This window comes from Felis catus, chromosome A3, assembly GCF_018350175.1.
Source record: "Felis catus isolate Fca126 chromosome A3, F.catus_Fca126_mat1.0, whole genome shotgun sequence".
Taxonomy (NCBI): Eukaryota; Metazoa; Chordata; class Mammalia; order Carnivora; family Felidae; genus Felis; species Felis catus.
The window spans coordinates 1,985,400-2,010,700 of NC_058370.1; the positions used below are offsets into that span (position 1 = coordinate 1,985,400).

The following is a 25,301-nucleotide window of genomic DNA, read 5'->3' on the forward strand; positions in this document are numbered from 1 at the left end:
GAGCCGATGGGCTGCGTCTACTTTGGCTCCTGGTGTATTAGGCAGCGGCCGACCATCTTGGGCGTAAAAGAATCAGGCTGTTTGGGGGCAGGAGGGTGGGCGCGGGCTCTGGTCTGCCCCATGCCGGAGCCCTCTGCCTTTCCGCCTGTCGCTGCAGCCACCGGTCTGTGCCATCGCCTGCCCTCCCCGGGTGGCCACCCTTCTCCAGGGCACCTGGGTGCAAGTGCGGACCAGGGTCTCGAGGCAGGTGGGGGCTCTGAGCATCCTGTCCGGTCTCTGGGAGCTTCTGCCAAACCCCGTGGTGGCTGGAGGTGACCAGGAGGGCTGGGCTGAGTCCTTGACTCCCCGGGGCGCTACGGTGGCCCGTGCCCGGAAGCACATCCTTCGCTACCAACAGGGACAGCTGGCTTGGTTTCCTTCTGCCTTGTTCCCATGGCGACAGTGGAGGTCCCGAGGCTGTTTCCTGGGGGTCCTGGCGGTCACGAGGGCTGGTGCCACCGCCCCAGCAGACAACAAGGGTTCGCGGTTGGCACCAGGACACGAGCGTATCCCCGGGAACAGTGTCCTCTTGCCTGGGTACCCGCCCGGGACCACCCGAGACCCCTGAGGCGGCAGGTGGGTTCTGAGCGTCCAAGGTGCCCACCCACTCGGCACAACCGCCAGGGTCGATGTCAGATGCCTGGCGTGGTGCTGGCTCCGCTCCTCACTACGAGGTCGCCTCTGGGAGGCGTCCTGCTCCCGAGGGTGCTGTGGTCACAGGCGCTAGCGCGGGCCTGGCGTGTCCGGAAGACAGCCAGGTCTGCCCAGTCAGGTGTGCGCCCGGCCCTGCTGGGGCCTGCAGCCTGGGCATTATTCTCCTTCCAGGGTCGCTCGGGGCCGCTTCACCCATGTCCAGACTCCCCGGGACATTGGCCCAGGGCCTTTCCCGCCATTGCCCACTGGCCCAGGAGAGCAGGTGGCCGCGGAAGCCAGCCCGCTCCTCGCCAGGTGGGCTGTGGATCAGCAGCTCCGCCCGCGTGCAAGCTACCGTCCGCCCGCTAGATGGCGCTGCGCCCCCACAGGCAAGGCCACCCCGCCGGGTTCCGGGTTCCGGGATGTGGGAAGTTGGGGAGGGGGGTGGAGGTACAGGGCTGTGGGGTCTGGGGACTCTGTGATTCGGGGACAGGAGCGCTCGGGGCGTGGGGCGTGGGGAAGCAGGAGGAGAGGATGCTTGGACCCCAGGGAGGCTCTCGTCTCCCAGACTCTGGCCTGTGAGATGTCCTCCTGGCGCTGACCGGCCTTCTCGGGGAGAAGGAGGGGTCTCCTCTCTGTTTCCCCACCGCCTTCCCCTCCCCCTCCCCCTCCCCCCTCCCCCCTCGCTGTACAGCAGGTGCAGCTTCTGGGCTCCAATCCCAGCCGCTCCCACTTACGGGCTAGCAGTGAGGGTCTGGGCAAGTGACTTCGTGTCTCTGAGCCTCTGTCACTGAGGGAGTGTCGGGCGAGGGCCCTGACCCTCACAAGGTTGGGGGGACCAGAGCCTGGCAGGGGAAGGCTCCCAGCGTGGCTTGTGCTGTCGCCATCACTGTCACTGTTATTGCCGTGGCCCCCTCACCCAGTCGGCCCTCCGGGAGCCTGGACCCCAGCAGAGGCGGTGGCTCTGAGAGGCCATCCCGAGACCTTGGGGTGGCAGCCGCCAGCCAGCACCACTCTGGGGGCCCTTGCTGACCCGACCCTCCCTCCCCCCCATCCTGGCCCCTGCACCCGCCACACCTGAGGACGGGCGCCTGCCCTCGCGGGGGGGGGGCACAGCGCTGCTCGCCAAGGACCTGGGCAGTCATCCGGGGAGGGTGTGGACCAGTGAGTGGGGAGAGAGCAGGGCCGGCCCCCCGAAGACGGCTGGGTGGCACAGGAGGGGGTCACCAAACGTGCCGGGCACTGAGTGGGCCGTGAGGATTTCCTGGGGAGGGGCTCCTGGCGGGCAGCGCTGTTGAATCTGTGACCCCGGGGCCCTGCCCCTGGGACGTGCCGGCGTGAGCGCAGCTGGTCTCTGTGACTCGTGGGCTCTAGACTCAGAACGGAGGCGCATGAATGCCCACCAAGCGCACTTGGGCACCCAGGCCGGGAGCAGCCTGGTGTGGGCAGCTCTGCCTGAGGGGGAGGAACGCCCGGCGTGTCCCCACCCTCCACGACGTTCTGCTCACGGCAACGTTCTGCTCCTGCAGGAGCCCCCCCCCCCCCAGGAGGTCGTGTTGCATACACGGCCACACACAGCCGCACGCGTGCCTCCCAAAGCGCCCGGGCCCCAAAACCACGGGTCAACTCGGGATTCAGCGAGCGTGTCCAGCCCAGTCTGTCCCGGGCACTTCTCAGAGCGTCAGCTGCGGCTCAACATCGGGCCTCGCGGTGCCGGACTGGAGCACACATCCTCCCGCACCCACCCCCGGAGGCAGAGCCTTGGCAGGCCCTCCCACCTGTCTCCCGCCGCAGACCCCGGGGAGGCCCCCTCCGCGTCGGCCTCCCGCTGCCCAGGGCCGTTGCGGCCCCGCCGTCCGTCCCTCCATCACACTCAGGGAGGGGAGCCGCACCCGACGGCCGTGAGCTGCGTACTCACCGTGCTCGTGGTGAACTCCGGCGGGTTGTCGTTCACGTCCGTCACCGAGATGATGGCCGTGGCCGTGTTCGACAGGCCGTAGTTGAGGTTCCCTTCCATGTCTGTGGCCTGGACAATGACTGTGTACTGCTGCACTTTCTGGAGGGACAGGGGCGGGAGGGAACAGGCATCAGTTTGGGTTTCGGCCCGTCCTTTCCATCAACACGCACGCTCCCCGTGGCCGGCCCCTGCCGGGTGGGACGCTGCCCGCAGGGGCCCTGGCCGCTCTCGGCTCCTGAGCCGCCGGGAGAACGCTCTCCTCTGCTTGCTGTGGGGCCACCGCGCGGCCCGGAGCGGCGTTCCCGGTTTCGGGAGGCGCGGATCATCGGTGCCGGCGCAGCAGGGAGAACGGGGGGCTGAGAGCACCGTGTTGCGTGGGGTTCGGGAAACCAGGGATGGACACTTTGCAGAGAGAGGGGCAATCCCACGGACACGCCAGGGCTCCCTGAGCCGCCCTCAGACCGGCCTCCACATCCGCGGCTGAGAACAGGGTTCTGAGTTTACGGTTTTGTGCCATCGTTTCATCATTGTCTGTGCTCACCAAACGGAGCTCTGGGAGGCCACGGCTGTCTTACTCGCCACCGTGTCCCCAAAGCCGACTGCAGTGCCCAACACATAGAGCATTAAATGTTCCTAAGCGACCGTCGGTGACAACAGAGATGCTGAGGAACAGTGAGCTTGTCCACTGAGGTCCCTTGGTGCCTGATAAGGCGTCTGGATATTTGTGGACAGCTGGGAGTCGCTGAGGGGCCTGGAGAGAAATCACGTGATCCAACAAGCGTATACAGGGGGTCAGCAAACTATGGCCCTCGGGCCAAATCTCCCTACCACTGCTTATTTAATCTGTAAATAAAGTTGTACGGACACAGGGCCACGTCCACTCATTAGCGCGCGGTCTGTGGCTTGTTTCTGCACGACAACAGCTGAGTGGCCGTGACAGAGATCACGTGGCCGGAAAAGCCTACAACGGTCACTGTCTGGCCCTTGACAGAAGACGTGCGTCAGCCCTGGGCTCTGACACCAGACAGCATGAGCCGGGTACCCCCGGGGCAGGCTGGGCAGGGACACCACAAGCTTCTCCGGGAGTCAGGGCGGGGGAAACCGGGGGAGGCTTCTGGAAGAGGAGGGATGTGCTGCCCAGAGGTGACAGCGTGGCAGCCCCTCCCCAAGCTGGGAGGAGCGTGTCTGGGCTCACGAAGTCCATCTGGCTAGGCCCTGGACTGGGGTGGGGGCTGTGGGGGCTCGGGAGCGTCCACACACTGTTTCCCACCTAGAACCTGCCCTGTCCTCCCACAGTCAAGGCCACTGTCCCATGTGACCGTGGCCTGGGGGCCCGGTGCAGCCCACTCCAGGGTCAGGACGCGTGTGGGGGTGGGGGGTGTGCTGGCTCCTGGCCCCCATCCTCCCCCCACTTCCTCCCCCTGGCTGTCACTCCAGGTGGTGACAGGAGCCCCTGGAGGAGCAGGAAACCGCTCCTCTGTGCACGCCTGGGTCACTCCTTCTAGGGGACCGATCCGTTGGATGGGGGGTGGGGAGGCACAATCAGGGTTCCTCAACAGGCCTTCCAGGGCGACAGGCACGAGGGGAGGGGCCGAGAGGCGCGGCGGCACGGGGGCCGGCCCGCCAGGCCTCAGTCCCCATCTGTGAGAGGCTGTGTGCCTGGACTCCAGCCTAGTGCCTGGTACACAGCAGACCCTCGATCAGTGTTTGTTAAGTGAATTGAGGAAATGCCTAAAACAGCTGACACTTGTGAAAATGGATAGAACTTGCAACCAAGGAGACATAAAAAAATAATAGAAATAGCTTCACTCTGGTGCTGTGCCACGTTCGAAAGTTTTCTCACAAAAGGTAAACCTTTACTTCCTTCCCTTCTTCCTCTCTGTCATCCATTTACCTATCCACCCACCCACCCACCCATCTCTCCATCATCCCTCCCTCCCTCCCTCCCTCCATCCACACACCCCATCCCTCCATCCCCCTGTCCCTCTATCCTCCTATCCATCCAGCCTTCCACCCATCTACTCACCCATCCCTCCATCCACCCACCCATCCACTCACCCATTCATCCCTCCACCCACCCATCCATCTATCCCCCATCATCCATCCTGCCCCCTTCCCTCTCTCCTTCTAACCACCTGTCATTTATGTCAGGAGAACCACAACCACCCCATGAGGTGGCTGACATCTTCTCCTCTGTGCTGGGCACAAGGGAGCTCTAGAAAGAGGGAGAGGCTCCCCCTTGGAGGTGCATCAGAGATGGTTCCTGAACGAGGAGTGTAGGGCTCACCGGAGAGGGAAGCTCGGACAGGCAGTGTGAACAGCAGGGGCAGGAGGCCCAGTGAAATCAGCCCAGCACGTGGCCCTGCGTCTTCTCGGAGCTGGGACCACCGAGCGCACCAGGGGCAGGTGGACGTGCCGGTGGGGATTCCGGATACCCGTCGTTGCCTTCTGGCTTTTGTCGTGGACGAAATGCATACGGAGCCAACGGTGCCCACACGGCAACATCAGAGAAGACACCTAGCGGTCTCTTCCTGAACGGACGGTACACGGAGAGCGTGGCCGGCGCCATCCTCGACGGACTGCCCGCGACAGCAGCTCGGTCAGGATTCACCTTCACCGGCGCGGACAAGGCACACGCAGAAACCCGCCAGGCCTGGCCTCGTGGCCCTGCCCGCGGCAGAGGCCGCGTCCCCGGGGCAGAAGGAAGACGCCCTTCCTTCCCGTCCATCAGAGGGGCCACCTGTGTCAGGTCACAGCTCTGCCTTGGCGAGGACTAGGACGCTGGTGCTGGAGGCGGTGCCCGTGCCGGGGGAAGGCCGGCAAACCGATCCTGAATCCCCACCTGCCTGAGCCTCGGTCCCTCTGCACCCCGCCCCGCGTGCTCCCTGCCCCACCAGGACGTGGGCGCAAAACCCGGTTTCCCGCAGCCTCGCTTTGGAAGGTTCTCTGGTTTAATCTGACTTTCTCCTCCCCCCGCCCCCGCAGGACCGACTTCCAAGCCGCACAGAATCTTGGCGGAATCCACCCGTGATGGGCAGGGGACACCTTGGGCCTTCCTGCACGCCGGTGTCCCTCATCACGGGGCAGCCCGGCCACCCGGCTGGGTCGGCGTCCCTCTGCCAGTCCTGCCATGTGGCCACACGTGCCCAGGCTGGTGCACACTGACTGTCACATCGCCCCCCACGGCTGGCCTGGCGCTTGGGCTCCGTGGCGAGCGCCCTGTGGGCGCCATCGGGGGGAGCAGTGAACGAGGAAGTGGGGCCTGGCAAGCCAGCGCCCGGCGCACGAGTGGGCAAGTGACGTGATGCCTGCAGGGTGCGGGTGTGCAGGACCACACCCACCCCGCTCCCGGGTTGCTGGCTGCACTCTTCCCCTGGCGCATCACGGAGCCCTGGACTGTGAGACAGCCGGCACGTCCCCGCCCCTGTGCTGGCCTTGCTCAGGGCACACGGCGGCGTCCCCTTCAGTGAGGCGTCCCCCACGACCCCTGCCACTGGGGCTTCGACTGTCTGGCCCCCGGGGTGGGAAGGAAAGGGGCCCGGTGGAGCAGACACGGAGCGACCAAACCTCCTGCCCCACCTTGCCTCCCAGGGCCACCACCACAAGGGGCCAGAGCAGAGGACCCGAGAGGGCACAGGCTGGAGGCCGAGGGAGAGATCTGGCCAGAGAAGAGAGGAAAAAAGTCTGATTGGAATGTGAAGTCTCTTTTCCACACCGTCCCGTGTCCTCAGTCGTTGACTCACAAGCGACACGGGACCACCTGGGCTACTGGCCTCAGAGACACAGGGACACACATGCGTGTGCACGTACGTGTGTACGTGAACGTGCGTGCCTGGTACCTGTAAGCGGACGTATGTATGCACGTGTATAGGTATGTGAATGTGTACAGTTGTGTGCAAGTGTATTTGCGTGTGCACGTGTGCACGTATCCATGTGTACATCCGTGTGTGCACATTTGTATATGCACACGCACGCACACATATAGGTACATGTACACATAGTACACACGTGCATGTAACCACACGTACATCCGCGTATGTTTGTGCACGCACACATGTGCACACACACAAGTATATGTATATGAGTATGCATGATGCACGTATCCATGTGTACATCCGTGTGTGCATATCTGTATATGCACACGCACACATACAGGTACATGTACACATACGTGCACATGTGCATGTATCCACGTGTACATCCGTGTATGTTTGTGCACGCACACATGTGCACACACACAAGTATATGTATATGAGTATGCGTGATGCACGTATCCATGTGTACATCTGCGTGTATGCACACACACGCATAGAGGTACGTGTACACGTATGTGCACACACGCATGTATCCACGCGTACGTCCATGTGCGCACGTTTGTGTCTGCACACGCGTGCATATAGATATATGTGCATGCGTGGGCACGCGTGAAGGTATCCGTGTGTACATCCATGTGTGTGTGCACGTGTGTGCAGCCCACCACCACCAGAGGGTGTGCTGGTCTTGCTTTTGGAGGGTGGGTGGGGGACTCTCTGGGCCCTGAGTGGGTGGGGGGGAAGACCACCCCCCCAAGGAAGAAATGTGGGCAAGGCCCCAGCAGAGCTGGGCCTCCCGGTGGGCAGGGCTCTGAGACCCGGGCCAGCTCGGCCCTGATCAGGGCTTGCACGGCCGTGAGGCTCCCGGCTTGCGGGGGGTGGGAGGCACCCAGCTACCGTGCTGCTGCTTGTGCTTTAGAAAGGACATTCTCAGACCCAGGAATGTCGTCTTTCTGCGGCACCAGATCCCCTTCCGGAACGGCATTCAGAGGCTGAGGAAGGCGGCCAGTCACCTGGCGTCCTTGGACACGATAGCCTTACATAACCATCCCGTCGTTACTTACGGGAAGGCTTTGGCATGGTCAGCGGGTTGATGTATTCATTAAATAAGGCTTCGTGTCATCGTTTCCGTGAGGCCTGGTGTGGGAGCCCTGACACGGCAAGGGACGTTTTTCAGGGCTGTTCTAGTGCCTCCGGCTGGCGACGCCACAGACCACATTTGCCGCGAGGCGCCCACGTTCCGGCGGCCCTGGGGAGCAGGGCTGAAACCCTCCCTACTTTGCAGTGGATCAAACTGAGTCCCGGGAGGGGGGCGCACATGGCCGGTGGATGGTGTGGCCGGGGTCTGGCCGTCTGGAGCCCCCAAAACCTGCCGCCCGGGTCTCCTGGGACAAAGAGATGACCCTGGACCCACAGTGGTCCTTCTCCACGGGCTGAGCTGTGCAGCGGGCCTCTGATCTCCATATCGGCCCCTGATGGAGCTGCAGGGAGGTGGCCGGTGGGGAGTGGGCGGGCCTGGGCCTCCCGAGTCTCCCACCAACCGCCCCCCTGCTGCCCAGGGGGACCCCTCCTCCTCCGGTGCAGTGAATTTGCTGAAATGGGATCTGGCCATTTTCAAGTTTGAGATGAGGTAAGAAAGTCGAAAGTGGGGGGTCCCGGGGGTTTTTGCTTAAGATCCTCATAGCTCAGCATTTAAATTTTGCAGAACATCCGTCAAGAATGCAGCTGGCTGACCTGCCCGAGAAAAGCATCAAAGCTTCCTGCGGGCCCCGTGTTACCCACTCCCCGTGCCGGCCACCAGGACTGCACCCTGACCCACGTCAGGCCTGGGCTTGGACCCCCACGTGCCGGAGGGGCCCGGGCCGCCCCCCCCCCCCGGCCCGAGAATGGCCCGTGTCACCCCCCACGCTTGTGTCTGCTGCAGGTGCTCTGCAACGGGCTGGCAGCCGGGATGCAGGTGTGAGTTCAGGCTGAGAGCCCGGCGTCCACCAGGCAAGCCACAGACCCTCCCAGCATCCCTCCTCCCTGAATGAGGCTGGGGTTCTCCTGCTGTCTGGTCACCGCTGGTGCTGCGATGCTCCCACCCTGGGCCACAGGCCCCCTCGTGCTTCCCTGCCTATCACTACAGTCACTGCTGGAACTGCCATCCCTCAGACGCTGACCTACGAGTACACTGGGGGCTTGGCCTCCCCCCTGCGCCTGGGGCTTACGTTGCTTAGCACCTGGGTGTCGGATCAGGCCCTGAGAACCAGCCAGGAGAGCTCACGGGACGGACACTGTGGGAGGAGGGCTCACGGGAGGGACACCGTGGGAGGAAGGCACATGGGAGGGACGCCGGGGGAGGAGGGGACACGGGAGGGACGCCGGGGGAGGAGGGGACATGGTAGGGATGCCGGGGGAGGAGGGGACACGGGAGGGACACTGCGGGAAGAGGGGGCATGGGGGGGGAGGGGGCGCAGGAGGCGGGGGAGGCGGCACGGGCTGCTGCTCCTGTTCACTGGGACTCGTCCCAAGGGGTGCGGGGAGAGTGACCGCCAAGGAACATGGGCTGCGGGTCCTTGAAAGCCCCGTCACCCCACGAGCAGCGATCTCGCGCCTCGGCACGTGCCCGGGGGGCTGGGAAAAGAGTCCAACACAAACGCTTGTCCAGGGCTCGCAGCTGCACTGGCCACGCGGCCACAGGTGCAAACAACCCTGACACCCATCCACCCGTGATGAATGACCGGCTGCGGTCCACGCACACGCTGCAATACGACTTTGGCGGCTCCGGGAGGAACGGAGCACGGGCACGTGCTGCCCCAGGGGCGAACCTTGACGGCACGGCACTGGGCGAAGGGAGCAGACCCAGAGGCCGCCTGCTCTCGGGCCCCGCTGACGTGACACGTCCTGCCAGGGCCAGCCAGTTGAGACAGACATCGGAACAGTGGCCTCTGGGGCCTGGGGGGCAGGAGGGGCTGCAGGTGGGGACAGCGTTTTGGGGGGCATGACCAGGCGGGGGGGCGTCTCCACTGCCCTCCGCACCCTCGGGGTGTGTGGGGCCGGCCGCCTCCCCCCAGGGCTGCGGCGATGCTGCGGCCGCGACAAGCCTCACCCGGCCCCGGTCTCCTCCCTCTGCACCACCAGGTTACTCTCTGCAAACGAGAGAACGTTCCAGCACTTCAGGGACGGCGTCCTCCCTCGGCCGCACGGGGAGTGGCCGCGCAGTCCCCAGCAGCGGATGAGCAGGGTGCCTGGCTGTGTCCCCATCTCCCTCTGTGGGACCGAGGGGAGAAGAGCTCTCAGGAACGACCACCGAGGATTTCGGGGGTCTGAGACCCTGGGAAGACACAAGCCAGTGGCAGGGGGCCGGGGGGGGGGCTGTCCCGTCCTAGGAGATGCCTTGGTCCCTGAGTCCTGGAGTTTCTCCTCCTCGGGGACCCTCCCGGCCACCCGCCTGGGTCACAGACACAAGCACCTGCACTGGTGGGAGGTGGGGCAGCCACGGCCACGCACACACAGCTCACGCCTGACCACGGAGGGGCCACGTGCCCTAGTTCCGCAAGTCCAGGATTCGGCGGGACCTGCAGGGCCTGTGCCCTCCTGCACCGATGCTCTGGGCGTTTCCCACTTGGTGTTGCTGCCATCTGAGGTCACGTCATTCTCTGAGGGGGGCCGTCCCCAAGTCGCGACGATCAGAACTGTTCGCAGACGTGGGGGAGGGAATCACCCTGGCTGGGAACCATCACTCCAGGGCAGGAGACAGCCGATACGTGAGCAAAACGTGCCACATCAGGTACTGACAAGGGCTGTAGAAGAATGAAGGGGAAGCGGGCCGAGAGTGGGGGGGGTTCGTGGGGTGCTAGTTTCCACGGGCTGGCCACACAGGGCTTCTTTGTGAAGGAGTCACTCGATCGGCCAACTGGTGGGTATCCTGGGGAGGGATGTTTTAGGCAGCGGGAACAGCCAGTGCAAAGGCCCTGAGGCAGGCACTCTTGCGTGGCCGGGAAGGGAGGCCAGCAAGCAGGGGCAAGGTGGACCAGAGGGTGCAGAGGATACAGAAGCTACATTTGGATTTTACTCTGGGGGAGACAGGAAGCCACAGGAGGGTCTGAGAAGGCAGCGGTGGTCGGATCCGGTGTGGACTGGATCCCCTGGCTGTTGAGTGAGGACAGAAGTAGGGCAGGAGGAGAGGTCAGGAGACCAGCTGGGAAGGTGCCATCGAGGTCTGGCGGGTGGAGCAAGCAGGGGTGGGTGAGACAGACTGGAGGGGCCGTGGGGGCAGGGGCCCTGGTGGCCGAGGGCGTGGGGACGCAGGCCAGGTGGGGGCGGGGAGGGGGCCGACATGCGTGGTCGGCACAGTGACCACGTCCCTCCCTCTGCCTGGAGACGCTGGCTCTTCCCCCCTCTCTCTTGGGACGGGGTCGCTCTCCCTTCTGCCCCTCACTCTTGCTGGCGGCTTCGTGTGAGAGAACACAGGCGCCTGCCTGGGGCCCGTGGCTGCCGGACGATGGGGCTGCAGGGACCCCCGGGCAGAGGCCAGCCTCCCGGCGCCTTGGGAGAGCAGGACCGAGGATCCAGAGCCTCCCAATTTTCAGAGAATCCAGAAACTGGGACGTTTGTACAAAAATCTCCCGCTTAAATGCCGTTTTAAGACAACAAACCCTCACTTCCGTGGCCGAACCTGTCTCTGGGCTGCTCGAGACCCTGGATTGGCTGACAAGGTGCCTCGAAGCCGAGGGCACGGGTGAGATCCCTGTTCCACCCCAAGGAACGCGCCAGCTCGGGGTCACCTGAGGTGGGAGCAGCTTGGGGGCCGCCCGGTGTCTGCCCTCGGGCCGGGAGGGCAGCCGCTTACGTAGACGAGTGAGCACGGCTGCCACGCCGGTGGAACTTCAATTACAAAGCTGGATTTATTCACAGGCTGGGTCTGGCCGAGCCCCGGCCAGCACCGCCCTGACATCGCCCTCCTCCGGAGCCCGGGCGAGGGCGGGCCCTGCCCCCCACCCCCCGCCATCCTGTCAAACCGCACACCTCCAGGAAGAGGGTGGCCCCCCTGCGCCCCTGCCCTCCAGCCAGCCTCTGAGGAGGAGGCAGAGATGGGAGACGCCTGTCAGGGCTGAGAAGGCGGGGAGGGCTTCCTGGAGGAGTTGGCAGGTGGTCCTGCCACGACTCCCATCCCAGGGCTGGGACACGGGGCCCGGGCTGTTCCCGTGGGGGGCCCGGGTCCTTGACCTGCCTCCTCTTGCCCTGCACTCACATCTCGGCTCAAAAAAAAGATCAAAACCAACGAAACGTCCACAGCGGGGGACAAGTCGCACAGATCCCAACGACGGAAAGCGGGGAGGCCGTGGCGGTGATGCGGGAGGAGGGTATCTCCCAGTGTCTGTGATGCACCCCAGGGGGCCACACCCTTCAGCCGTCAGGACGGCTCTGCTGCAACTGAGGACACGGCGAGCGCAGGGAGGCCACGGCGAGCGCAGGGAAGGGCACGCGGGTGCGCCCTGGTGTTCGCGTCTCTTCCAGAGCGCGGGTGGCGGACCGCTCTTTTCTTCTTGGTGCTTATTTGTGTTTTCTTTAAAAACATGTTTCTAGGGGCGCCTGGGGGGCTCCGTCGGTTGAGCGTCCGACTTCGGCTCAGGTCACGATCTCCCGGTCTGTGAGTTCGAGCCCCGCGTCGGGCTCTGTGCTGACGGCTCGGAGCCTGGAGTCTGCTTCAGATTCTGTGTCTCCCTCTCTCTCTGACCCTCCCCCGTTCATGCTCTGTCTCTCTCTGTCTCAAAAATAAACATTAAAAAAAAAAACAATGAAAAAAAAAACATGTTTCTAGGGGCGCCTGGGTGGCTCCGTCGGTTACGCGGCCGGCTTCGGCTCAGGTCACGATCTCGAGGTCCGTGAGTTCGAGCCCCGCGTGAGGCCCTGGGCTGATGGCTCGGAGCCTGGAGCCTGCTTCCGATTCTGTGTCTCCCTCTCTCTCTGCCCCTCCCCCGTTCATGCTCTGTCTCTCTCTGTCTCAAAAATAAATAAACGTTAAAAAAAATAAAAAAAAAACATGTTTCTAAATACTTATTCATTTTGAGAGAGAGCGTGGGTGGGGAGGAGCAGAGAGCGAGGGAGAGAGAATCCCAAGCAGGCTCCGAGCTGCCAACACAGAGCCCGACGTGGGGCTCAAGCTCACAAACCGTGAGATCACGACCTGAGCCGAAAGCAAGAGTGGGACACATAACCGACTGGGCCCCCAGGGGCCCCCTTACTTGCGTTTTCTACCACGGACATGTTGCTTTTGTGATAAGAGAGACCACGAGGCGTTATCGTGGAGAAAGGCTCCAAAGGCTCCAGCCTGGGCTCCGGGGCAGGAGTGGCTGTGACGTCCAGCGCTGGACCCCATGGCCAGAAACGCGGCTCTGAGGGTTCACAGCATGCGTGGACGGGCCACCGTGTCGGGAGTGGGCAGGGGCGGGCGGCAGGGTCTGGGGTGCAGATCAAAAGCCCCATGACGAGAGCACCTTTGTGTCTCCTCTCCTCCCCTTTCTGGCGAGGAGAGCGGGAGGACTTCCCGGGGGACATCCAGGCCACACGTGGTGAACTTACCCAGGGCTCCATAAACATGCCTGAACACCGGCCGGCGAGGAACGCCCACCTCCACCCCGCCCGGCCCCGCCACTGCCTCCCCTGCAGTGGGCGTCTTTGGAGGGCTTACAAGGGGCTCATTTTCTAGGAAAACACAGTTTTGGAATTTCCCGTGTGGCCTGCCACCAGGCTTGTCATGAAGCAAAGGGGACACGCCGACCCTGTGACCACAGGATGCTCCCCCCCGAATCCGAGGAACGGGACGGCGTGGACTGCGGTCGATGGCGGTGATCCACGAGGGTCATCACACCGGAGCAAAGCTGCGTGGACCCTCCTCCACGAAATCTCTTCGTGTGCCGACAACGCAGGTGCGGCATCCCGGGAACCCCGGGCAGGCGCTGGCTTCGCGTCCCTGCAAGTCCCGTGAGGCCACGAGAGAACTTCCTGGGCCCACCCTCGTGCGGGGAGACGCCGCGAATTGATGAAGGTGACCGGCGAGGGTCAGCACGCGTAGGGACGGAGAGCCTGGGTGGGGTCTGTGGTGACGGAGTGACCTCGCCCAGGGGTAGGTGAAAGCGAGTCCCAGGACGTCCGGGGCTCGGCACCAGCCGCACGACAAGCCGTCAGAACAGAAAGCCACCCTCGCCTTCGGAACGGGGCCCGAGTGTCACGTTCGCCGTCCCGTCCGGCCACGGACACTCTAACCGGGGAGGTTCAGGTGAGCGGTGCCTCCCGCTGGGCACATGGGAGACGCTGGGGCCTCTCACACCTTACGAGGCCTCTGCTGACATTTTAATCATGTAAAAACGCTCAATTTACATAGCTCTGCCTAATTAGACACGGTGGCAATTATGTTTGTGGATTTTCCCGTCCATAAAGATGGCTCGCTCTGCCAGACGGGAAGCTGGCTCCGAGCAGCGTCTGTGGGGTTTCTCTCCCCCAGGATGCTGCCGTTCCCGGGGTGGGGGGACCAATACCCTCACGGAGAGAGAAGGAGAAGGCAGATTTGTGTAGGTGTCTCGTGGAGAAACCATGTCATGTGGCCTGCGTGCCGCCCAAGGGGCAGGGGGAGGGCGCCCTGGCCGGGCAGGGACGCGGGAGTCACCTGGGGTCCCCGGCCCCTGCCAGCAGCTGCCCGCTGCTGTTACAAAAGCCTGGAAATGGAGCTGTGTTAGTTTGCCACCGAGCGGCCCGACCAGGGCGTCCGCTCGACTGCGGGCCTTTATTCACACTCTCCCGGAGGCCGGCGGGGGAAGCTCAGGGCAGCTGGGACCGAAGCACAAGCAGGAGCTGGGAACATCAGTGAGGGGAGGACCCTCCCGCGGCCACCCCCACCGCGTCCTCTACCCGGAGGCAAAGGCAGACCCCGCGGGGAGCGCCTGTGGGCAAAGCGGGAGCGGGGATCTGGTGCGGGCCACCTGCCACGTCTTGCCAAGCGGCTGACGGGAGCCAGGCAGAGCCACGGTCCTGGCATCTCCCCGGGGCACAGAGTCACTAACTCAGAGTGAGCTCCCCCAGGGGGACAGACACGGCGCCCTGAATCCTGACGGCTGGTATCTCACGGTCATCCTCGGAGCGTCCCTCTTTCAGCTCCAGGCCCCACTCTCTGATGAAGTGCAAATGCCACCTTGTCCTGCCTCTTATCAACCATTCCCACTTTAGTATAAAGCTCTGGGTACCAACTCTCGTGGACCGAGTCCAGTAAAAGAGGCCCCAAAGAGCGAGGACACATAGGTTGGAGCGCTTGGTGGCTGGGAAACAAAAAAGTCCAGGCAAGTACTGATCTCTCCGAGCTTCAGTCAGAGGCAACAGGTGAGAGAGATGGGCTCGCACGGATCCAAGGTCTGACAGCAGGCAGGGATAAGGGTGGGCTGGCTGCGGTCCCGAGGGGTATGGGGCAGGCCGCACAGGGCTCAGGTGGCAGGGGTGACAGATTTCTCAGACCGTGTCGCCGTGGGTCTGCCTCCCTGCTGGTCCCGCCCTTGCCACGTCCACCCTGTTGACGCTTCTACACGTTTCTTGAGCAACCGCAGTGCCCGAGGCACCCAGCCGATCGCCGGGCCGTCAGACCGGGCCTGCCATCCAGAGCTCATCGGGCAGGGGACTCGCTGTAAAGGGGCCAACAAGCTTGCGCGGTCTCCCTCGGGGGGGGGGGCCGCGAAGGAAACACCCGGTTCAGGGGGAGGCGGAGGACGGGCGCCAGCCCTGTGCAGACTGGTCAGAGACGCCTCCCTGGGGGCGACGTCTGTGGAGACAGGAAGAACCGGGGCCTCAGGTCCCCGGGGACAGGGGAGGGCGTGGTGGGGGGTGAGCCATGAGGCGGCGGCGGAGGGGTGGGCCAGCACTCAGCACCTGGGGAGTGGGAAGCTAGGCGGGGGCTGTGGGCAGCATGGGCACAGAGGCGGCTCCTGGTGCGTCTCAGGCGCCGGCTCCTTCCTCCAGACCCCCTGACGTCCCTTCTGTCCGGGGACCTCCCCCCTTGCCCTACAGAGCTCCCGGGCTTGCCTGGCATCACCACGATGCCTCGCCCCGCGACGCCGAAGGAGGCAGGGAGTGTCCACCAGCCGCCTCAGGACCACGGCAGCCCGTGGTCTGTGGATGTGCTCATCAGTGCAGACAGCTTGTGTCTAATTATTTCACTTGACTCGCTTAAGATTCAGAGACCACCTGCTCTGGGCGGGAGGATGGGAAGGGCAGCTGGAGAGGGGCGCTCGGCCGCTGAGTGGACACCCGAGGCGGCCTCCCCAAAGGAGAGGCCCAGCCTCCTGGCGGGACGGGGCCGAGGGGCAGTGGAGGCCGGCGGACCCGGCACAGCCACACTCTACCCAGGCCGAGCGATGTACGGGCTGGTGCGTTCCCAGCGTCTCCGAGAACACAGGGCAGAGGCCGGACGGCAGCGCCCTTGGCGGTCCCTACGCCAGGGGCACAGTGCCGGCAGCAGGCGCACGGCAGGGGTGTGGAGGATGGGGCCCACGCGGTGCAGGGGCTCAGACAGGACAGGAGGGTTTCTGGGTGGGCCGTCTCCACTCGGGTACAGGGGCTCTCCCCGCTGGACAACACAGCCTTTCTGGGGGGGGCCTTTGTGGGGGCTTTGCATCTGCAAAGTTGGCTCGAAGGTCTGAAGCGTGAGGTCAGGTGGGGGAGGACTTGACTGCAGGGCTTTGTGCCGAAGGCCGGACGACCGTCCAGCACAGGATGTGGACGTGGCTGTAGTGTGTGTGTGTGGGGGGTCAGGCCAGCACGTCACCGCACGGGACGCTTGTGGGAAGAGCTCGGCTGAGTGAACGGTGAAGACAGAGGGGCCCGGAGACCCTGGGAAAGATTGGATTTTGTCCTGAGAAAGGCCACGGAGGGTGTTCATCTGGAGGGCGACGGGTGACTGGAGACTCAGGGCAGAGGGTCACGGGGCACGGAGGTCATTGTGCTTCACGGTGTTGGGTCACCGGTCACTCTCTCACCAGCCCCCCTGCTCTGCACCCCTCGGCCGTGTCTGTCAAAGGGTGCCCTCCCGGCCTCTGGGCCCCGCGTACAAGGAGCCACCCCCGGTTCAGCTGGTGTCCCTTTAAGGGTGGGCGTGGCTGTCACCGGCCGACCGACGGCAGAGCTGGGAAGGCCCTGAGCTGCGGGTCACACGTCCAGCCCCACTTGAGGGTGCGTCCTGCCACCGGGCTGCCTGTGCCCTCAGAGGTCACGTCCTCTTCCTGTCCTGCCTCTCCTGATCGGCCAAACCCGACTCTCGAGGACCCTGTCGCCTGTCACGGCCGCTCCAGTCCCCCCTCTGTCAGATGTCACCGTGGTGCCCACTGAGGGGGGGAGGTGCGTGAGTGGGCTTCTCAGAGAGCCCTTCCCACGGACTCAACATCGGCCTGCTCGGCCCCCCACCTTGGGCCCAGAACAGGGGTTCGAGGGGGGATGGCCGGTTACTTCAGGGTGGGGTTGTTAGAAAAAGCAAATAAAAATACGGACGTGCCACCCACATAAATTGGAACTTCAGACAAATGACTAACTTAGCATAAGTATGTCCCATGCGGTATTTGGGACATACTTACACTAAAAAGGACTTGCTTTTCTGGAGCTCAGGTCTAACCGGGTGTCCTGTGCTCTGTCTGGCAGGGTGGAGCACAGCCCCTCCGCTTGGCTCAGGAGCGTCCCCGGAGTGTCCCCTGGAAGGGCTGGGGGCCAGGCTGGGGTGGGCAGGCACCAGACGAAGACACGCACTTCAGGGGTACCGTCCTCCCTCAGGGCAGCACGAGCCCCCGCCCAGGGAGCCCTCACGTTCCCGTTTCTCAGGGGAGGAGAGCAAGGTCCTTGTGACCGGCAGCGCTGGCCGTCATGGGGCTGGGGTGCCCAGAGCTGCCCTAAGGCAGGACGTGGCCCGTACACGTGTTCCGTCTGTCTCGCCTGGGATTTTGAAAAAGGTCGAACCTGGGGCGCCCGGTGGCTCCGCCCGTTAAGCGTCCGACTTCTGCTCAGGTCATGATCCCGAGGTTCGTGGGCTCGAGACCCACGTCGGGCTCTGTGCTGAGGGCCCGGAGCCTGGCGCCTCCTTCGGATTCTGTGTCTCCCCCGCTCTCTGGCCCTCCCCCGCTTGCATCTGTCTCTCAAAAATAAACATTAAAAAAGAAAAAGAGAAAAATCGAACCTGGAGCCTTCCCTGCTCGAGGTTCCAGTAAGGTCTGGGCTGTGGCAGGTCGTCCCCAGGCCTCTGGCACCCTCCCCCATGCCCCGTGTGACCTCCCAGCCCCCTGGGGCAGAGCCTCTCTCCTGCTCTTTGACCTGCGGCCTGAGACCCCCCCCCCCCGGCCCCCAGGAACCGTGAGCCGCTCTAGCCTCGCCTCCCTCACTTGGGAAGAAACACGACTGCTAGCACCCCTCCTTCTGCACCCCCACCCCAGGCTGTTTTGAGGACGAAGCGGTGCTGTGTGCACTGCCCGGCCGCGTGCAGCTTCCGTGGGGCCCCCGGAGGGGCCCTGGTGTCCACAGCAGGTGCCGGGTATCTGTTTGCTGGAAGCAAGGACGGGGCCGGAAACGCCCACGCGTCGGCAGTTATCCCTAACTCCCGCCGTCAGGGGGCCTGGCCAGCGTGCCCTCTGTCCTTCCCTCCCTGAGCGGGCCTGTTGGTCCACACACAGATTAAAGCCGGGAACAGAGGCCCCGTTCCTCCAGCACGGCAAGGCTGGCCTGGGGAACCGGTAGCACGGTATCCAGAGCCTTCCTCGCGCGGCCTCCCGGAAGGGTCCTCTGGAAAGAGGCTCCGTAGATGCCTCTTTCCTTCCGGAAGAGCCGACCCCGCCAGCCGGAGCTCCCGGTAGGGCCTGTGGTGAGCAGCTCTTGTTATCTGGGAAGGGGAGCCGGGCGGGCGGGACGCTCGGCTGGCTGGAAGGGCACCGGCCCTCCCGCCCCTCTGTCCCCTGTGCCTCAAGCCCACACCCATCAAATACTGAACAGAACTCCGTGGAGAAGGTCGTGGGACGGCGGGGCCGGGGTCTGCCCGTGTGAGAAATCGACGTGCCCCAGAGCGGGCGCCCCCCTGCCCTGTCGCGGTGGGGGTCTGGGGCGGGGGAGCGGATAGGGCCACCTGCACAGCAACCTGGGGATAGCTCGCAGCAGCAGGGCTGAGGCGGTGTGGCCCGGAGCTCTGAGACACGGGGCTGGTGAGAGAGCCCACCCCCACCTCCCGCCCCCTGCAGGCCGCGGACAACACCAAGATGGGGAGCGGGCCTCCTTCGGCCTCTGTGCCGTGGTTTAGGCCAGCTGACGGACGCCCATGTCTCTGGGGGACTGGATGAGGCAGAGGGGCCACGGCGTCTGTCCATGGACACAGGGAGGTCACGGGTGGGCATGAGGGCGGAGCCTGAGATGGGGCTGGCATCAGTAAGGACCCGGATGCTGCGTTCTATTTGGCGTTAAGGATGTCGGTTTCAACGCCGCACGTGGCTGGTGGCTACCTGCAGCCCGCCCTTGGAGGGCCACTTCCGTCCCATCCTTGAGTTCAAAGGACACCTGTTAGGATTTAGGAATCCCAAGAAGAGCAGGTCAGGCCTCAAGAGTCTCTCCCCCAAATTCCTGTCCACCTGGAGACTCAGAATGTGACCTTATCAGGCAGGAGGGTCTTTGTGGGTGTAACTGGTTCAGATGAGGTCACACTGGATTAGGGTGGGCCTCAAATCCAATGACGGTGTCCTCGTAAGAAGAGGAGACACAGAGAGGCACACACAGAAGCCACGTGACCGGAGGCAGAGCCTGGAGCGACGGGGCCACCAGCCAAGCAGTGTCTGCAGCTGCCAGGGGCTGTGACAGGCAGGAAGGGTCCTCCCCTCGGGCCTCCAGAGGGGGCCATGGCCTGTCCACACTGTGGCCACGGGCTTCTGGCCCCTCGAAGTGTGACACGGGAGTTTTCGGAACTTTGTTACAACATCCCTGGGAGACTCCTCCGATGCCCTTCCCGGAGGCAGTGATGGGGCAGGCCCTGGGGGGGCTTCCTGCCCTCGGCGGAGGCACGTGGGGTTCTCCCTCTATAACCCGTGCCGCTTCCCGGACGTATTTGTTCACTTGGTGATTTCTTCCTTGCCGGCTTCTCCTTCCTGCAAAGCGAGCCCCACACGTGCTGGGAGGCCGCCTGCCCTGGTCACGGCTGTCTCCCCAGTGTTTCTGATAGTTTTTAGCACATACGAGGTACTCAAAGTTTTTGACCGAATGAAGGAACGTGCCTAGTGGGATCTATGATTTCTTGAGACAGGTTAGCTGTGTGATGCATAGCATTCAGGAGAAGTGAGTGCTGGTCATTTGTCCCAGAGAGCAGAAAATGTGATCGGTTCTACCAGACCCCAGGGTCCGGAGCAAGGTCACCTCCTCTGAGAAGCCTCCCCGGATTTCTCCATTGTGAGAGCACCTCATCCATACAAGATACTTCGTGCATGCGATCCCCGGCACCCCCCCTGCAGCATACTCATTTATTTAGTCCCCCACTCTGCACCCCCCCACCCCCCCGCACACCTTTGGGGACAGGCCTAATGAGCTCTCCATCCCCTGCGCCTCACCCAGCACCTCTGTCCAAATCTGCTACACAAGAAAGGAAAAGACTGTGTGAATCTCTCCAATGGCCTTCCCATCGGGAATCACTGTCACAGCCTGAGGCTCCACCTCCCCGGCTAATGACATCAGCCTCCTGGGGGCCGGGGAGCAGTCCCCCCCCCCCCCCCCCCGGTCCCTGACTCCAGGGCCTGATGTGGACGGAGCCGGCGCCTGTCTTGGTCCCTGGGAGGGTGGTGGGGTCTTGACGGGTCCCCCAGTGCACACATCTCCACCGACGCCGGGACAAGAAAACTCTGAACCCGTGCCTCTGCAGCCCCACGAGTCTCCCTGCCAGTTCTCGTCCCGCCGCCACGGCCCGCGCCTCCCCTCCCCGCCCACCAGGCTGGCGTCACTGTGTCCGTGTCTCAGAGGGAGGGCACCGTGGCTGGCGCTCAGGGCTGTCCGCTAACACGCTCACGGCCATGCGGCTGCCAGGGCCACCCTGCATCCTGCTGAGCCCCGATGCTGCACAAATGACGTCTCGCGTGACCTCTCCGCCCCAGTCCCCCAACCCCACTACGAGTTAGGAATTCCAAGGAAGGCGCCTCGTGCCTTCCCGGGAGGCGGGGGGCACTTTCCATGCCACAACCTGGCGTTCACTGATTAGGAGGGCGCAGGTGGGGCGGCCCGGCTGGACAGGTTCTGGTAGCTTTGTCGGGAGGAGGTCTATACTCTAGGTGTTAGGTGTCCCCTCTCCAAACCTACAGGATCACCAGGTGTGGGGGTCAGTCTGGGACGGGAGAACCTGCTGGGAGAAGCTTGGCCCTGAAAATTGACACTTGGCAGGGCCGCGGCTCACTGTCCCAGTTCAAGATGAGGTCCCCCGGACCCAGGGAACAGGCCCGTGACACTTCCGGGGAGGGGGAGCCATTGGCCACCGAGATGGATGTGGCCAGGAAGCCGTTAATACAGGCAGCGAGCCAGGACCGAGGAGCACAGCCCTGTTTGCTCTGAGCTCAGCCAGGGCCTCCTCCCAGTCCTGGGAGCCGAATGCTTTAGAGGATAAACTGAGTCACGTATCCTTTAGAGGGCGTGCCGGCCTGTGGTCACAGAGCGAACAGGAGGTTGTCATCGAGCCCAGAGGCAGGACAGGCAGGTGACAATCCTCTGAGAAGCTTGGAGTACCCGCGGCTGCCACCCGGGGACTTTCAGCCAGGAGCAGCTGCCGCATCTGCCCGGGGCCCCAGAGCCAGGTGACTGGGCAGTGCCGTCTGTCCACACGGGAACGTGCGGCCCAGCGCGTGCAGACGCACCCGAATGTGGTGGGAAAATGCCTCTCCGGCGGCAGCAGCAAAGCCTCCTTTTCCCACCCTGTCCTGAGGTGGCCTCCCTCCGGGGTCCGGCCCTGGGTGGGGTCCACACAATGGGGTGAGGGAGTCTGGGTGTGACCCAGGTGCCAGCCTCGCGGGGTCCCGGGAGGGGCGGGGAAGGTGAGAAGTACCCAGCATCGGCTCTGATTGGGCCTGGCCCGCGCGAAGGGTGCCGCCCCCTCTGTGCGCCTCACTTCATCGCGGGGTACAGCGGATGGCCTGCCACCTGGACGCCAGGGTCAGACGCGGGAGGGAGTTCCAGGTGTGTCCGTGCCAGTCCCCAGACCCGGGGACCTGCTGTGCGGCATCCTGAGACCCACAGAGGTTTGCCCCCCTTTTTCAGAGCCTGGGCCCCTCGGCCCCACACATCCAGCTGGGCCTGTTCTGGAAACCACACGTGGGACCAGCTCCGAGATCTACTGGGACTGCTTTGTGGAGACCCCGGTCCTCCCACCCCCCCCACCAGGCACAGTAGGAGATGAGTCTTCTGGGGACACGACCGGGGCCAGGGCAGCCTCTCCCACATGGACTCCCCGGCCCCGCGACGCCCACCTCACCTCTCGGTCCAGGCCAGCTGCCACCGTCACAATGTCCCCCGTCTCGCTGTTGATGGTGAACATGTTCTGGGATGGGCTTTGTGGGGTCTGGGTTACGATCCGGTACCGCACCATCCCGTTGGCCGTGGTGCTGTCGTCAGCGTCATTGGCCGTGACCGTCATCACGTAGGTGCCTGCGACAGAGAAAGCATCTCAGGTGGAAATTGCTGGCGACACGTGCGGCTGCGTCCTCGCACACACCCAGGGCAGACATCACCAGCTGATCACAGATCCGCGTGGAGGCCTCCGGAGCCGCCCATCCCCCCCCCCCTCCCTCCCCCCCTCCCCCTGCCATGTGCCGGACGCCGGCCAATTGCGGGAGATGGTGCTAGAAGGAAACCTGCTCCCGCACTTCCGCACAGAGACCCTCTGCAGGATTTCTGCTCGAGCTCAGGGCTCAGCCCTTCCTTCTTTCTCAGCTGCAGGAGGGCCGGGGCCCAGAGACCACGCTTCTCATGCTCCGAGCCCAGCGCTCTCCGCCCGCTCGGCTCTCAGCCTCCGCAGGGGCGCGGGGCGCGGTGCAGCGGGACGTGGGGGCGCACAGTGGCGGGAACAGGGGCGCGGCGGGGACGTGGGGCGCGGCGGGGACCTGCGGCACATAGAGAAGGAACGGGGTCTGGGCGGTCTGCGGAAGGCATGGAAAAGCGCTTGTGGGGCGCAGGGAAAGCGAGCCGAGGGGAGACCCCGCAGGGGGCTGTGCACACGGGGGTGGAGGTGGGGTGTACGTGCAGGGGTGCCTGCGGGACACGTGGCTGTCTGCGCTTCAGATCCAAGCGGTTGGGGAGCCGCCCGCGCGGCCCCTCGTCTCAGTGCTGGCGGGGGATGGCCCGACCCTGCCTCGTGACTGCAGGTCCTTTTGGTGTCCACCCTCCCCGGGTTGGATCAGTGCATCCCGCCCCCTGGCCACTGTGATGGGTTCAGCCGTGGGCACCTCACCCATCAGAGCCAAAGGCAATAGTTTCCTTTGCTGGGGTTTCTGGGAAACCAAAAGTTGTCCCTGACCCTGGAGCTGCTGGCTCAGTGAGGTTGGGGGCTATGGGCACTTTGTGGCCACAGAAGGCCAGGGCCATCTCAGGTGACAACTTCTCCCTAGGAAGCCCCTGGATCAAGCTGCACCTGAACCTATCACCTAAAGACTTTTTAGACATCAAGACGTTAAGGAACAGTAGTTTTAGGTTCATAGCAAGACCTGACTAGAAGTGCTTTCGTGTCACTGAGCTCATGCATTTCCATTCTTGTGCCGTTTCAGTTTGAGTCTGTGTCACGTGCAGCTGAGTTCTGAGTAGCACCACCCCCAGCCTCATGCCTGCCACTGGAGCCCTGGGCCCAGTGGCCCCTGTCCTGAGCTGCATGTGTTGACTTCAGTTCCTCGCTCCCAGGTTGGGAACAGCGTGCTGTCCAGGGCCCTGCAGGGGTGCAGGGAGTGTGGGCACCTTCTTTGACAGGATCCTTTCTTGGGGGTTGTTGTCTTAAGCTGGGGCTGAACCGGGCTTGGGGTTTCAAGCTGTGCAGCTAGGCCTCCAGGCCTGAGAAAGGGCAAGGAGGAGGGGGGAAGGGCAAGGAGAGAGGGGCTCTACACCCAGAAGCCCCGTCAGCCGGGCCTCCGTTTCCTCATGAGCTCCTTGACGAGGTCCCTGCTCCCAACACGGCCCCTGCCTGGTGACCCGGGGAATCAGTTTCAGGGACCAAGGCGTTCCCAAACCTTTGAAATCCCAGGCTCAGAGTCAAATTTGGTGCCTCGTGAGAGAGAGTTCTGGAGGCAGAGGGCGTGCGGGCCGGATGCTGCTAAGGCTCTCGCTGTCTGGGACCCGCCCGGTCAGTCCGTGCCCTCTGGCTGTGCCCCGGCAGCCGCTGGGTGTGGAGCACTCGGTCTGGCTTGTCAGTAGCAAGAGCTGCCCTTTAGTTTGGACTCGTTATAACACTGTGTTAGATTCAGCAGCCGCATGTTTGCTAAACGCAGGAGCCGGCTCTTTAAACAGATGATACGCTTCTGACAATTCTTCTTTGACTGCAGAAGGAAAGCCCATCCAGTAACCAGTGCATGTTCTCTGGAAGATATCAGAAGGTTCAAGGTAGGAAAAACCCACCCATGACCCAGTCCCCGACACAACTGCCTAGCACCTGGCTTAGAGTCTCTGGTCAAGGAGCCTGAATTTCACATCTTCACCACCGAGAGCCTTTCTGCCCTTCCTTTTTTTTTTTTTAAAGCAACTTTATTACTGATTAAAGGAATGAAAGGAAGGCATTTTTCACATACCAAAAAGGCAAACGCTATTTAAAAATAACGATGATACAGGGACGCCTGGGTGGCTCAGTGGGTGAAGTGTCCGACTTCAGCTCAGGATCTCACGGTTTGTGAGTTTGAGCCCCGCCTTGGGCTCTGTGCCAACAGCTCCGAGCCTGGAGCCTGTTTTGGATTCTGTGTCTCCCTCTCTCTCTTCCAAAAATAAGTAAACATAAAAAAAATATAACGATGATACAGAATAGCAGTGATATATAGAGGACCTGGGACTCCTGCGTCCCCTTCTCTCCAGGGAGCAGACGGCCTCAGCTTCCAGCCTCAGCTTCCAGAGGCAGTTGCACTGTCTGTATGTATCCAAATGCCTTTAAAACGTGTCCAGTCAAGAAATCCACTTGTAGGAATTTGTCCCGAGGGGAAAATCACAGATGTTCAAGAGATGACTGATCCGTGCCCTCGGCTGTCCGTGCGGACATGGCTCCCGATGGCCAAGTGTGAAAATCCTCGACGAAGACTTACCAAACACCCACTACGTGCCAAGCACCGTGTTTGGCATTGCACATTAGTGGGCAAAACGGGACAACATCCCTGATGCACAGGGGTGGGTGTGACTATCGAGTCCCCCACATGAGGACCCTCGTAGGGATGCAGGGTTCCATACCTTGACTGTAGGGACCCCCAATCCCGGCTGTGATATTGTGCTGAGGTTCTGCGAGACTGAACACACAAGCATATGCCAGCCGACCAGACACGAAAATAGAGCTCTAACCCGCCACCCGCAGGGACCAGCCCGGTGGGGGACATGACCTGCCACCTGCAGGGACCAGCCCTGCAAGCACAGCTCTCTACAGGTCAGCTTGGAGGAGGTGAGACCCTCTATCTCTGGTGACAATCCAGGAAGCCACACATGAGCCCAGCAGCAAAGAGCCCAGAACGGCCGGGACTTGATCAATACCTGAGAGCTTCCCCGTTTAAGTCCCCCTGCTTCTGACTCAGGGCTGACCAGGGTGTGTCCCCAGTGACACAGGACCCCCCCCCCCCAACCCCAGGCCCGCAGTCCCATCAGGGACACGCGGACGCTCTCTTAGGTGCACG

At 63.3% G+C, this 25,301-nt stretch overlaps 1 protein-coding gene across 3 annotated transcripts in view; it reads right to left on the minus strand.

Moving 5' to 3' along the window:
- The window catches only part of CDH4 (cadherin 4), a 539,030-nt gene that overhangs the window by 27,620 nt on the left and 486,109 nt on the right, over positions 1-25,301 (minus strand). For all 3 annotated transcript variants that reach the window (XM_023251048.2, XM_019826279.3, XR_002740881.2), the window contains exons 7-8: positions 21,929-22,101; positions 2,591-2,728 (exon numbers count right to left, since the gene is read on the minus strand). In XM_023251048.2, the coding sequence (XP_023106816.1) occupies positions 2,591-2,728; positions 21,929-22,101 (311 nt within the window). The remainder of the gene's footprint in view (positions 1-2,590; positions 2,729-21,928; positions 22,102-25,301) is intronic.